General features: G+C 37.2%; 1 protein-coding gene across 2 annotated transcripts in view; it reads right to left on the reverse strand.

The window, feature by feature from the left end:
• PRKAR2B (protein kinase cAMP-dependent type II regulatory subunit beta) overlaps positions 1 to 15,876 on the reverse strand; it is a 113,958-nt gene that overhangs the window by 83,635 nt on the left and 14,447 nt on the right. For both annotated transcript variants that reach the window (XR_005083230.2, XM_037150466.2), the window contains exon 2: positions 5,083 to 5,118. Coding sequence is in view for 1 of the 2 variants with exons in the window: in XM_037150466.2 (XP_037006361.2) it covers positions 5,083 to 5,118 (36 nt within the window). In the remaining variant the exon portion in view is untranslated. The remainder of the gene's footprint in view (positions 1 to 5,082; positions 5,119 to 15,876) is intronic.

Raw genomic sequence — 15,876 nt, forward strand, 5'->3', positions numbered from 1 at the left:
TGGATAAGAAAGCATGACCGACACATATGCTGCCTACAAGAGACCCACCTCAGGACAAAAGACCTACACAGACTGAAACTGAATGGCTGGAAACAAATATTCCAAGCAAATGGATAGGGAAAAAAAGCCAGGGTAGCAATACTCATATCAGACAAAACGGTCTTCAAAAAAAGGGCCATAAAAAGAGGCCCAGAAGCTCACTTCATAATACTCAAGGGAAGAATCCACCAAGAAGACATAAACACTGTAAATATATATGCACCCAACACAGGAGCACCCAAATACATAAAGAAAATCTTGGAGGACTTCAAGAAAGATATTGACAGGTACACAATTATAGTAGGGGATTTTAACACCCCACTATCAAAAATGAACAGATCTTCCAAACAAAATACCAACAAAGATACTGTCCTAGATGAAATGGACTTAACTGATATATAGAGAGCACTTCATCCCAAAGAATACACATTCTTTTCAAATGCACATGGAACATTTTCAAAGACAGACCACATGATAGGACACAAAACAAGCCTCAACAAATTCAAGAAAACTGAAATCATATCAAGCATTTTCTCCAAACACAAGGGACTGAAACTAGAAAACAACCCCAAGGGAAAAACCTCAAAAACATTCAAAACAATCTCATGGAGATTGAATACCATGCTATTGAACAATAAAAGGGTCAAGAATGAAATTAGGGAAGAAATCAAAAAGTTTCTGGAAACAAATAAAAATGAACTCACAACAACTCAAAACTTATGGGACACAGAGAAGGCAGTCCTAAGAGGGAAGTTCATAGCCATACAGGCCTACCCAAAAAAAGATAGAAACATTTCAAATAAACAACCTAACCCTACACCTACAAGAACTCAAGGAACAACAACAAAGACAGCCCAGAGCAAGTAGAAGGAAGGAAGTAACCAAGATCAGAGCAGAATTAAATGATATAGAGACTAAAAGCACAATTCTAAAGATCAATGAATCCAGAAGCTGGCTCTTCGAAAAGGTAAACAAAATCGACAAGCCTTGAAGCAGGTTCATCAAGAAAGACAGAATCCAAATAAACACAATCAGAAATGAAAAAGGAAAGATTACAACTGATACCACAGAGATACAAGGATTACAAGAATTTACTATGAAGAACTATATACCAAGAAATCTGAAAACCTACATGAAATGGAAAAATTTCTAGAAAAATATAATCTTCCAAAATTCAATGAAAAAGAAGCAGAAAGCCTGAACAGACCAATAACAGCAGATGAAATTGAAGCAGTAATCAAAAATCTCCCAACAAACAAATGCCCAAGACCAGATGGTTTGACAGGAAAATTCTATAAAACATTTAAGGAAGAGCTAACCCCTTTCCTTCACAGACTATTCCAAAAAAAAATCCATGAAGACAGAAGACTCCCAAACTCTTTTTATGAAGCCAGCATCATCCTAATCACAAAACCAGATAAAGACACAACAAAGAAAACTTCAGGCCAGCATCACTGATAAACACAGACACTAAAAACCTCAACAAAATATTGACAAACTGCATCCAGCAATACATGAAAAAGATCATACACCATGACCAAGTGGGATTCATCCCAGGGATGCAAGGATGATACAAGTTTCACAAATCAATAAATGTAATACATCACATAAACAAAAGGAAAAACAAAAATCACAGATCATACCAATAGATGTAGAAAAAGTATTTGATAAGGTACAGCACCCATTTATGATGAAAACACTCAGCAAAGTGGGAATACAGGGAGCATTCCTCAACATAATAAAGGCCATATATGAGAGACCTACAGCCAACATCATACTCAATGGGCAAAAACTAAAAACCTTCCCACTAAGATTAGGAACAAGACAAGGTTGTCCACTTTCACCACTTCTGTTCAACATAGTAATGGAAGTCCTTGCCACAGCAATCAGACAAGAAAAAGAAATAAAGGGCATCCAAACTGGAAAAGAGGAAACAAAACAGTCATTATTTACAGACGATATGATAGTGTACATAGAAAATCCTATAGATTCAACCAAAAAACTGCTCGAACTAATAAATAAATTTGGTAAAACAGTGGGATACAAAGTCAATATTCAGAAATCAAAGGTAGTTTTGTATACCAACAATGAAATATCAGAAACAGAAATCAGGAAAAACATCCCATTTGATATAGCAACAAGAAAAATGAAAGGAGGGGTGGAAACACTGGAGGGATGTGGAGATGTCTGGGTTGTTGGGGAGGGGTCAGGGGAAAAGGCAGAAAACTGTACTTGAACAATAAAATTAAACAGTATTTAAAAAAAAGAATGGGAGCCTAGCCAAGCTACAAATTCTACTTCTTTTCCTGAGAGACAGTACCCCTAACTGACCTGGTCTGGCAAGGAGAAGCAGGACTATGTGTGTGTCTGTGGGAGTTTTAAAGGGACTTTGAAATTTAACGACATTCCACCATTACTCTAAACCCGTATAACTTTTGAATAAATAATTCCTTTCCTTTTTGCCAAACTCTGGCATTGAGAGCCACAGTTCCTATCAGCAGCAGGCAAAAAGAACCCAGAGTAATTAAGACCACTGGGGAGGAAGGGAGATGTTTTTTCTGCCACAGTATCTGGTGCCACAGAACAAAAGACCCACGGGGTAGGCTGGGGGGGGGGGAGTGCAGTTCTGTAACAATCCCATTCCTTTTTTTTTTTTTAACCACTGTTTTTTTTAGCTAAAGTAGTAAACATAATCCTATTTGCCTTACTTGAAAGACTGAAAATGTATATAAAATGCTTAGCAATGTATATAAAAGGCTTAGTGCCTGACCCACCAGGGGCACTCCATAAATTAATTCTCTTTTCCTTCCTATATTCAATGTCACAACTTATTCTCATCATGGTTTCAGAATGTTACAGTAACAATTTTTATTCCTTTTAAGGCGTATGCTTTAAAAACATGATCCTTGGACTTTGTATCACTTTATCATTTTTCTTTAAATCGAATTGCTTCTTATTATGTTCACTGACATTTCCTACGTCCTGTCATTTTAGGAATAAATGCAATATCGCTTTAATATGTATTTCTCTGCTAACATTCCACCTTCTCTCCATTTTGAGCAAAGCCCTGCTGAGATACACTGCTCACAGGATTAGTGGTAAAGGGGCACTCAAATAACAGTGTTTCAAAAGCAACCTACACACTCAACAGTGTGGCTTTGTTGAATGGGGATCATCGAAAGGTGGTTGGTTCCATTCCAGAGCAGGGCAAATGCAGAGCAGGTTCAGTCCATGGATGGGGCATGAATGAGAGGCAATCAATCGATATTTCCCTCACATGAAGGTTTCTTTGACGTTTTACTCCCCCCCTTCCCCTCTCTCTAAAAATAAATAAAATATTTTAAAAAAAGTAACCTACATAACTGGAGCCCAAACTCATTAACTGATGATATGTATAAGGTACAATGAATACTCATGAAACTTGCCCAGAAATAAATCTCATGTTTTAGACAAAAAAGTAAATAATTTACTCTAAAATTCTTAACTATGTACTATGAAAAGAATTTTAAATCACAAATACAAGATATCATCCTATTGATTCTCTATTCCTCTTTTGTTTCCACCACTGCTCATAAAGATTATATACCAAACTAGACTGTGATCATTCTTCATAGCTCTACTTTGGGATAAAATTTGATGACTTACTAATATGAACATAATCTCTCATTCCACAAGTTATTACAATTTACTTTTTGTTTTCAACATTTAAAATAAATATGCCTTGAGATTACAAAAAATTAGGAGGGTAAAATAAACAGCATCCCAATACAGCGTATTTTTCTCATCCTTGTCTTTCTCCTTACAGAATTGGTTACTACATTAGAGTAAATTTTATCAATAATGGCTGCCCAATTAAAAATAAAACTCAACCTTAAAACACCTTTAGGAATATAGCACAGATGGAAATAAAGTAATTTTATGAAATAAATTACTTATTTGCATTATATAAACATCAAAGATGATCTGTGTAAAATGTTTATCTTGTGTTTTTCAACAAAAAAAATCTAGTTATATTTAAAAGGAGTAATTTTCTCAAACCAAACATGGTAAGACTTCATTTGTCCTCTACCTTCAGAGAAGTATTCCACAGAGGTGAGTTATTTTTCAAATAACAGTTTACCCATTTAAATACCCAAACTAACTTTACTCCAATCATTCTGGATGGAACCTCTCAGCTGTGTCCTGTACTTCTACCAATGCAGGTAATGAACCTAATCTGTAATCACTGTGAGGATGTAGGAGGTTACAGTAGTGTCTTGAAGACAGCAATAACCACAGGGGTATTAACAGATGTAAAGCAATCTGCTCCAATTCTAAAGGGCCACATGATGACAAGTTCTTATGGCATCTGCATTTTAAGTTTTCTGTCCCTTATTAAAACCTCTCATCCATCACTGCTTCTAGTGTCCTTTACCCTTTACCCAATCTTCTAAATACTGCTTCTAAACTGTGGCTTATCAATCATGCATATACTAATAATTAATTAGGAGCAAGAGTGAACAAACTGGGGTGACAGTCTCCATTTAAAAGGGATATTAGCCTTACTGCACAGTGTAATTTTTAAGTTTAGCCAATCAGAGACTATTTCCAATTACTTCTTATTCTTAACTATATCAGGGGTTATGTTTTCCTGGGAAAATGACAAATAAATTATCAATCTATAGCAGTGATTTTCAACCTTTTTCACCTCATGGCACACATAAACTACTAAAATTCTGCAGCATACCAAGAAGTATATAATCTTTGCTGATCTGACAAAAAATAGGTATAATTTTGATTCATTCACAATGAATGGCTATTGTTGTGCTGGCTGTGGCCAGTTTTTTATTTGACAGTCTAAGGGGAAAAACTCCGTGCCCCCGACAAAGTAGTTAGATATTGCATGTTTTAAAAATTCTTGTGGCACACCAGTGTGCCTGCAGCTGCACACCAGTGGAAAACCACTTCTCTATAGCAGTTATTCTCTTCATACCTTATTCTCCACTATTGGCATCATTTTAAAAATGTCACCATTAATAAGTAAAATCCATAACATAGAGTTACCTGAGGCACGCCTTGTGAATCGGTTTATTACCGGAGCTGAAAGAAAAAAAGCAGAATATGATTAGATAAAAGTCTAATTTAGCCAAAGTTCTGAAAAAAAACAACAAAAAAACCAAATAGTTAAGTGATCCTATAAGTTAAATATGAAAAAATGAGTGAATAAATAATCCAGAGGAAATACCACAAACATATGAAAAGTAAATGTTAAAACTTACTAACCAAAGAAACACAAATTAAAATATTTCATTTGTTTAAAATCAGTATCCCCCAAAACACTTTAAATAAAAAAAAATCCCCTAGCTAGACACAGCTGAACCTACTTACCTGAAGACAGTGTACATCTATAGAATATGTTTATAAATAACTTGGCGATTACATCAAGTGTCATAAAAGGTTTGTGTCTTTTAATAGAGTAATTCTACTTTTACTTTTAGAGATTTATCCTAAAGAAATACGACTAGACCCTGGCTAGATAACTCAGTTGGTTAGAGCCTCATCCCGATATATCAAGGTTGAAGGTTCAATCTCTAATGAGGGCACACACAAGAAGCAACCAATGAAGACATAAGTAAGTGCAACAACAAACTGATGTCTCTGTCTTTATCTCTCTAAAAAAAAATCACTAAATAATAACTAAAAAAGAAATACCACTAGAGAAAGAAAAAAGCAATGTATGTAACTATTCAGCAGCATCATTTTTACAATGGCAAATATTAGGAAACAAAATTTAAAACACTCATGTATACTAAAATCATTATTAGGTGAAGGACAGTGTAGCCTCGATATTCTCAGATACAAGATATGTGGCTTTGCAATTTTTGTGTAACCCAAAGGTCAATGACGTACAAATCTATATACTGAAGGCTGCAATTTCAGGCTGGTGTGTGTGTGTATTTACCACTCAACTGGGAAGCTTATCATGGGCCCGCTCCCCAGACTCAATTCAGCCCACTATTTCTTCTTGGTTTTTGTTTTAGTTATCTCAAGAAGTGAGGTTTTTAAAAACTTCATTTCTTGAGAGAACCAGGTAAATCTGCTGTCCATATTATTTACAGAAATGACAGCATGTACTATACAGTATATTCAGTGGCAGAATGTCATGAATCTATTGTAAACTTTTTAATATTTCAGTATTTTCAAAACAGTAATTATTATATTATGGAAATAGGTCAAGTAAAAAAGACTTAAAATTTTTATCAGCCCTATTCTATATTGCCTAAAAAATATGAACACACAGTAGCAAGTACTAGGAGAAAACTGCACAGATGTTCTAAATGAGTCCTTGCAACCATGCTATTAAGTATCAGCATCACTGTATTACTGATGAGGACAATTTACAACAAGGCTCAGAGATACTGATTAATTTGCTTTACCTCACACAGCCACCCTATGGCAGATGGAGAATCTGAACTATGTATGTACATCTATCACCAAAAGGCTGCCTCACAAAAAACAGAAAGCAAAATATTGATTCCTGAAATCACAATAATAGCTAAGTATTTCCCTCCATATTGATTTGCATTGGTATTAAAGATTAACTTTTTGAAGTAACTCACAAATCCAATTATCAAAATACTGTACTGTATAGCAAAATCGTACCTGTCAAGAGATAAAATTCTCATGATTTACGTAACAAAATAATTTAGCAATGTATTTGCCAAGTCACAATTATGTACAAAAAAGCCTTTAATTGGGTAAACTGTAAGTTACATATATTTACACTTCCATTAGTTTTCTTGGATACTTTCAAACCCACTTTTCACATTTGCTTCAGAACCTAGTCTAAAGAAAGCTTCCCCAGAAAGCTCCAAAGACAGGGAATGGAGGGGATGCAAGAGGCTTCAACCACAGGAACGCAGGGTAGTCCAGTGCGGGCTGATAAAGGCCAGATGAAGGCAAAAACATATCTTTGCCTTGGGGGAAAAACAAAGTCGACTTCCTCTTGCTGCCTCTCTAGACAACGACATCATAGCACTAAGAGCTTCTGGTTTGAGATGTTCTCTGGGGTCCCTTAGGTTTCTGTGTCTCTGTAGTGCTTAAGGCAGAGACTTTCGGCATAAGTGGCACTGCCACCTAGAAGGTGTATTCTGAATTTGTGGGGCAATTTTTTCATTGTCACCTTAATTTAGAAGACATCCTTGGCATTTGGCAGACGACATACAGGGCAGTCCTGTACAACAAAGAACTGTCCTGAATCCCACAATTTTTGTCCTGTTGTCCTTTCAAATATCCAACTGGACATTCATGGTGCAAAAAAGTCAGTTTATAACCATCTGAGAACTGCTTTATGTAAACATGATTATTTTATACAGTTTTAATATACACCAAATTTTCCACAACATGACTACCACATAAATCAAAGGAATTTGGGGCAGGGTTGTACTTTTTCTTGTTTGGAATTTTAATAAAAGATGCTCATTATTTCAAAAAGTCACACCACAGCTGCAGTGCCACTTCACATTCTCAGTGACTTCACGTGCAAGTGGAAAACCTGACCACATTACGCCTGCTCACATACATGCTGACGGACATCCCTACCAAAACATATTTTACTTACTATAAATTGATTTCTTCATTCCCCCTGTATATTTTTGTGAGAAATTATATCAATTTTTAAACTGTAGGCAGATAGGTTATGTGACTATGACTTCCACTTCCCAACAGTACGTGGGCGCAGGACTGGGCAGTTACGAAGACAGTTGCCGTTGACTAGTAGTCCGCAGTAGCCAAGGTGAACACTGGGTGCCAACAACAATTACCAAAAACCCAGTCCCTCAACCCATGTTTCTCCACACCGACTTGCAGGGATGAAACACACCTTTCCTGAACAAACTTTTGACAAGTTACGTTCACAACTTTTCTAGATTTTTTAAGTCTAATTACCAAGGGTGACATATTGCCTTGCAGGAAATAAAGCAACGTACGTCTGGGCAGGGCAGCCTGGTGCTCTCTCTCAGGAGCCCCAGGACAGAGAAGAGAACAGGAGGAAGGTGAGGATTCCCTGACACTGGGGATCGAGGCTGAGACCCAGCACCGGGTGCCACCCGGAGTCAGGAGGCTAAGGCTCCATCCACTGCTGGCCCCGTTGCCTTCTGTGAAACCTTGGACGAATCATGTAACTTTGACTTAAATTCTCAACTTATAAAAAGTAAGACCTGCCTGCCTTCTTTGGGGTGGGGGCGGAGGTTATGAAGAGAAAACATAAACATCTTTCAAAGTGACTCTATACATTCCTATTCAAATGTAAGAGACTAACGTTTATTTATTGTGAGCTACTGTTACCAATATTACTGTTTTCAACACACACAAAGTAAGCAGCAGTACAAACTCACAAAAAAAGTTAACAGATGATGTTTTAAAATGTGACAAGTCAAATAAAGTTTTCACCTTTAGAGTTTCTGATCTATAAATATTCTGTGAATGTACTCATCCCCCCCCAAAAAAAACCCCAAACCAATACTAGCAACTAGGAAAATATAGAAGGAAAAATACAGGAAATGCATTATATTCCTGGAGAAACATGAAACACGACTTAAGAATACACTAAATTGCTAACAGTTTAAAGAGATACAACCTAAGATCTTAGTGAATCTTCAAGAAAAATGCAGAGTTATTTACATAGCTTTGACTTTCTTCTAAACGCCACTGCAGTGGAAGACTGAGAGTCCTATGTCCTATGAGTATCTTCATTCTTGTCTAACCAGAAATCCCCTCAGTTCCCAAACTGTATTCCACTAGATTGGTCTTAATTCCTCTCCTCCCAGGAGACCCAGAAGTGTAACTGTAATCCTCAAATATTCTTACAAGAAAAATCCTCCATGACTTGAGGTGAACTGAATGAGCCTCTTATTTCTAAAGCCTCCCAACCTGTGACTCCACTGGTGCCAGCAGGGCCCGCTGACCTTCCCACTTCTTTGTGCCCAAAGCCTAAGAACCTGGCAGAGCAGAGGCCCAAGTAATTACCTGCGCACGAATCAATAAACTCTGGGAGGTCAACAGAGTGAGCTCCTTGTCCCACTTATTTTACTGCTTAATGGAATGCAGGTGCTGGACGCTGAAACTGTGAACAGAATCCCTGCCTCTGAAGAGTCTGACGAATGCTGGTTGTATTTTCAGATTCACTGAATGCAACAGTTTTCACCACATATGCAGCTACCTAACCAAAAAAATTGGGTGAAGAGAAATTCTGTACAAAACTAAAAATTCAAATTCTGTAAAAACAAAAGCAGTCAACTGAAAGCATGAATCTGTGAGTTTGGTCTTCAAGAAGGAACATCAGGGTAGAGTGCTACATATGACAAATTCTGGGAAAGAAGTTCCAACTTAACAAAATAACAGCCTAGAGTCATGATCAGGGACCACTTGACGCATATGCACATACACAGCCTGTCTATACTGAAGCCACTTAAGTTAAATGGACTCTGTGCAGAAAAGTGATCATATGCCCTGAAGTGAGATGTACATAATAATCCTGAAGTCAGTGAAATAATGAGCATCCCTATCCTATTAGTCTCCTTTTCCAGCAATAAACACTTTCTGAATCTATTAACTGTCTACATAAATGGTACTAGAAATTACACAAATTGAAACCATGTAAACCAATAGTTTTTAACAGAGCAAATACTTAGCTCAGAATAAATTAATTAGCTCTTATGCCCATACTTCAAAAATTAAAACGGCAGTACAGCTCACTCTTGAACCAAGGAAGAATTAACTTTTTAAAAAGATCAATAGCAGAAAAGCAAAAATCCCCAAAAAGCCTGAAATATTTTGCTAAATAACCTAACACAGTTTTCTTTTTTAAAATATATTTTATTAATTATGCCATTACAGTTGTTCTATTTCCCCCCTTCATTACCCTCCACCCTGCACACCCCCTCCCCCACCATCCCCCCCTTTAGTTCATGACCACGTGTCTCAAGTTCTTTAGATTCTATACTTCCGCTACTATTCTTGCCCTCCCCCCTGTCTATTTTCTACCTACCATCCATGCTACTTACTTTCTGTACCTTCTCCCCCCTTCTTCTCCCACTCCCCTGTTGCTAACCCTCCATGTGATCTCCATTTCTATGGTTCTGCTCCTGATCTAGCTGTCTTCTTAGTTTGCTTTTGTTTTAGGTGTGGTTCTTAATAACTGTGAGTTTGCTGTCCTTTCACTGTTCATCTTTTTTATCTTCTTCTTCTTAGATAAGTTCCTTTAATATTTCATATAATAAGGGCTTGGTGATGATGAACTCCTTGAATTTGACCTTATCTGAGAAGCACTTTATCTGCCCTTCCATTCTAAATGAAAGCTTTGCTGGATAGGGCAATCTTGGATATAGGTCTTTGGATTTCATGACTTGGAATACTTTCCAAGCCCCTTCTTGCCTGTAAGGTCTCTTTTGAGAAATCATATATCTCATTCCTGATATTGAAAACAATCACTTGTGGTCTGTATTTCTGGTCAAAGACGATGAACTTTTGACCACTTTTACTTCTACTTAGAGATACTCTACTCACCACTGTCCTGTGATCCTTTGAGTTTGTTTCCAGACACTGGGAACTTCTAAGGGCTCTGGGGCACTAGGACTGAACCACAGTTGGAAAGACACTCTCCAAAGCTCCCCAGTCTTGCTCCTAAGATGACACAGGTTACCAGCCATGTACCCTCCACGTACTTCTGATCAGACATGATGGGAACCGTTTGAGAAGTGGGCATTTGGGGGACCCACTTTCTTTTCCTTTCCGATTCTGCAGCACATGACCCGGAGTCCGCCTCACCTACACATAATGAAGCATGGCCGCAGGGCAGAGTGAGGAGGGGCCATACAGACACCTGCGCTTCTAGCAAGTGCCAACTTTCAGGGCCACTACAAAGATACATATTTTTATTCTTTCTATTCATGAACCAAAGTCCTCAAAATATAACTGATATTTTTAAATATCATAGTAATAACATATAACTACTATATAAGGGGAAAAAAACACTCCTACTTACTTTTGCTTATGAACTTGGTTCTCTCCACTTTTTAATTCATGGGAACTTTACCAAAAATGCCCTCTTGGGAACAAAAAGAAAAATACAGCTACAGCTAGAAGAGTTCCAAGGTAGCTCAGCTGAATGACACAGAGTCAATGCAATAACGGTTCTGAGAGGAAGGCTCCCAAATACTTTTCATTACAGTGTGGTTCAGAAGAGGAGTAGAATAGAGGATGTCTGTTGTCAAAAGTACAGAAATTCAATCTCTGCTTCTACATATAGTAATAGTGTCTCTTCTAAACCTACAAGGTCAAATATGTGCGAAGGGAAGATTTGTGGAGACTACTGCTGTTTCTAAGAGTGAACACTATAGAATAATTAGTAAGAATAGCAGGAAAGCCCAAAGCTTGAGTTCAAATAGTCTCACAACCATAAAGTCACAGCAAAACAAAACCTAAAAAGGGTAATTATGAAAAAATATAAGGACTCTGAAATGAAGAACTGAGTAAACAATCAGGGGATGTGATTATGGTTGGCCTAATCATAAAAGTACAGTTACCGAAAACCCAACCCCACAACTTCCTGTCCCTGCTATTCCGGTCTCTGCTCAGAGGTCCCTCCTTGAAAATCCCTTCCCGGAACACCCAGTTGGAAGCAGACCCTGTCGTTCCTTTCAGTCACATCATCCAGTCTCACTTTCTTCATAGCCATCAGCGCTTCCAAAGGGATCTAGGGTATTACCTTTATTGTGTTTCCTCCCCCACTAGACTATAAGCTCTTTGAGGGCAGGGTCCTTCCTTGTCTGTCTGCTTCACGACTGTACCCCCAGGGCCTAGAACACTGCTTGATATAAAACATTAGGTTCAACGAAAGCTGAATGAATAATGCTAATGAAAAATTAATGTAATAGGGGTTTCCCCTGACACCTATGTGGGGATCCGCCAAGGGCCCCACATAACACTTTGAAATTTACCTTTACAGTATCAGTACATCTGTATCACACACACAATGTTTACTACAGCACTCTAGTAACAACAAATTGGAAATGATCAAAATGCTTACTGAAGAATGTACAAAGGATCTATACAAGGGTCTAGGGTCTATCACACAGCAGTTTAAAATAAACTAGTGTTTAATGAATCAATGTAACATCATTACAATGTTCTCAAAAACAAGTAGAAAGATGAAAATGTATATAAATGAAACTTTTGTTAAGTGGTACAACTAAAAAACTTTGGAAGTATGCAAAATAACAACGTTTCTAATCTTTGGATAAAATTAGATGACTATGCACTGGAAACAGCAACACCAAACTGACCACAGTGGCAGTTATCTATGGAGAAGAAATGTAAGAGAACAGGGTAAGAGAGGGGACTCCTCCCGCACGTGGTATTTTCTTAAAAGAAAAAGACCTCAAGGGTTAAAATGTTAAAATTTGTGAAGAGCTAGAGGATGGTTTATGTGAGTGTTCTTTACTTAGTCTCTGTTCCTTTCTGTGTATTGGAAATGTCTCACATTGAAAAGATTTCTTTTTATTTATTTTTTTAGACAGAAGGGAAGAGAGGGAGAGAAACATCAATGTGTGGTTGCCTCCCATGTGCCCCTCACCGGGGACCTGGCCCACGACCCAGGCACATGCCCTAGACCAGGAATCGAACAAGTCACCCTTTGGTTTGCAGGCTGGAGCTCATTACACTGGGCCACACCAGCCAGGGCAGAAATACCTCACATTTAAAAAATATATAAAATGTTCTGTGCTCGTTGGTTTTGGCAAATAAAATTTCTTGCTATGCTCTAACACTATTATCAGCAGCCCAACCAGGTTAGTTCGCATTTTTTAAGTATCACCTTTGACATATAAAAATTGTACATATTTAAGGTATACAATTTGATATTTTGACATATGCACACAATGTGAAACCACCACCACAATCAAGCTAAATAACTTACCACTCTACATAGGTACCATTTTGTGTGCTCTGTGTGTCTATGAAGATTTACGCTATACCTCTCAGGAAAATCCAAGCACGTAACACAGTACTGGTAACTACCGCTACATCGTGCTGTGCATTAGATCTCCAGAACTGATTCATCTTGCATTAACTGAAACTTTGTACTCTTTTAATGCTAAATATGTTCCTGAAATATTTTTTACAAAACATCCTTTTTACAAATGAACATTAAAATTCAAACACTAAAATCCTTTTGGTTTTTTTTTTAAAGGAATTGTAAGGAAATTATTTTAAGGAATTATTAAGAATCAAATCACCGGGCGGGGTGGTGGGGTGGGATGGGAGAAATAGATAAAAAAAAAATGTACTTGAAAAGTAACTAAATAAAATTTAATATTAAAAAAAAGAATCAAATCAAATGGACAAAAACTAACAGGGGTGGATGGGGAGGGAGGTGGGGAGCACGGGGCAGGGTGGGCTGGGCTGGGAATAAAAGACAGGAAACTGTACTTGAAAAATAATTAAATAAAAAGAAATATAAAGGTAAAAAAATAAAAATAAAAATTTGGGTTAAAAAAACTTAGTAAAATAAATAAGTAAAAAATAAAAAAAAAAGAATCAAATGTCCTGCTCTTACTTAGCTGTTAAACTGTTGTTAATGACAGTCAAATAAGAAATCAAAGACCTGTGAACGACTCCATACAAACAGTTACCTTAAAAGACTGACTTCTTTTTCCTTCTAAAAATCTATTAAGCTAGCAATTTATAGTGAAGCAAGCACATAATTAGGTTTTTGAAATTAAACCTCTTTCTAATGTAAAACTCAGGTATACATTTGTCCTACCCCGAGCTTCCTTTCATAAATATTATGACATAAGGAAACAGCAACAAGCTGTCAATTTAATGCAACTAAATTTTTCCAATTAATTTCTATTTCAGACACATAATGTTTTTACTCTAAACATCTGCCTCATTCAAATAAAGCAACGATTTTCAATACTCCTACCTTCTATTTCCTAGAATATTTTAAACTGATTTTAAAACTAAAATAAAACTATAAACTTGAAAATTTTGTACACATAAGTTTATTTATGCTGTTAGTTAATTCTCGAGGTAGGGGATGGTATGAAACAAAGCAAAGCTTTATCCTATTGTTTGGGGGTTGTTTTAACTTTATTTTTAAAAGTCAAATTACTTGCATTTCAAATGCAATTAAAGTAGGGCTTGAGATTTAAAAGAGCATTTTTTAAAAGTCTGAAACAGCTCAAAAACCTAAAGGCTATTTTCATATTTTTCATTGATAGCTTTTTTTTAATACTCAAGGATATGTCTGTTGATTTGGAAGAGAGAGAGACAGACAGACAGACAGACAGGGAGACATCAATCCCATATGCACCCCAACCAGGACCGAACTGGAAACCCAGGCATGTGCCCTGACCAGAAATTGAACCCACAACCTTTGTGTACAGAACGAAGCTCCAATTAACTAAAGCCACCAGGGCTCAATAACAGCTTTTTTAAAAAGTCACTACGACTACACAGCCTTGAAAGCAACCTCTCATTTCTTATATTTCCAAGCAAACTTCATTTTTAGAAACTATCATATTCTCAAAACTTACTCTTCCTTTCCCTCCCTCTCTTCTTTCTTTAACTCATAATAAATGAGTATATCCAGACAATGTCACTCACTCAGTTCTTACAACAACCCTCTGAGGCGCATACTATCATTATTCCCATTTCATAGGTGAAGAAACTGAGGCACAGATGATAAAGTAACTTCCTCAAGGTTCCACGTGTGATAAACGGCAGAGTCAGGATTTGGACCCAGAGTCCATGCCAAAGTGAAGTCATTTTTTTAAAAGTGTGCATTGTTTCTCATTTTTCCTGTCACTACTTTTACAATTTCAGCAACTAAAAGCAATGTTTGTTTTCCAAAAATGACCAGGTGTAAGAAGTATGAGGCAGAGGATACAGACTCTGATAACGTTTAACAAATCATCGGACACACACACACAAAGAACATGAGTGTGTATAACAGCAAAGAATAACAACTGAGGCAGAAGGTAACACATTCTGTTTAGAACAAAATTATTTGGGGGTTCCTGAAGGACACACAAGCAGAGGTGGTTGGTAAGTGGGTAGCTGTGTTCATCTGAATCTTAAACAAAGGGAAGCCTGTGCTGCAGTGAGAGGAAAAGAGGAGAAACTGGGGGATCCAAAGGGCATGTGAGCCTTGAGGGGTGGGCAGGAGTCACTCAGAAAGGGAGGGAGGCAGCCTGCGCTCAGGCTGATGGAAGAAGGTTCATGGCAATGTACAAGTTTTAGATTTGGCAGGAGGCTCATGTAAGAAGAGGTAACATGGTAAACTTAGGTAGGTCAGAATGTCCCCTAGATTAGAATATGAACTACTGAACAGCAAGGTAAGCCTATACACCTATGTTCTTTGCATTTTGCAGACTGAACAGATATCAAGCCAATATATAATATGGCCTCATTTTTAATTCAATGAAGTCTAAACCTATGAAACTGAAAATAGGCTAAGGCTATTACATTTCATGTGAACATTTTAAAACTCAGTTATGTAAAGAATTATTAGGAGACTTTAAAAAATTTACATGCATAAGAGGGTTTCAATCACTTTAAATTAAATTAGTAGTAAGTGTACTACTAGTTTAAATTTACTACTAATTTAAATTAGTAATAAATGTACAGACATTCACTACTAATCAGACAGTTTTTAACTGAGGTTAAATTATACTGGAGCACTTACTCTGGGCAAAGTGCAGTACACACCAGAAAGCTGAAAGGGAGCACAGTCCCACATTTTCCTGCCTGCCTGGGGCGGGAACACCCAGGTGACATCTGTGAAGCTTAATCGGA

Source organism: Artibeus jamaicensis, unplaced genomic scaffold (assembly GCF_021234435.1).
Source record: "Artibeus jamaicensis isolate MK-2021 breed Jamaican fruit bat unplaced genomic scaffold, CSHL_Jam_final contig_834, whole genome shotgun sequence".
NCBI classification, from domain to species: Eukaryota; Metazoa; Chordata; class Mammalia; order Chiroptera; family Phyllostomidae; genus Artibeus; species Artibeus jamaicensis.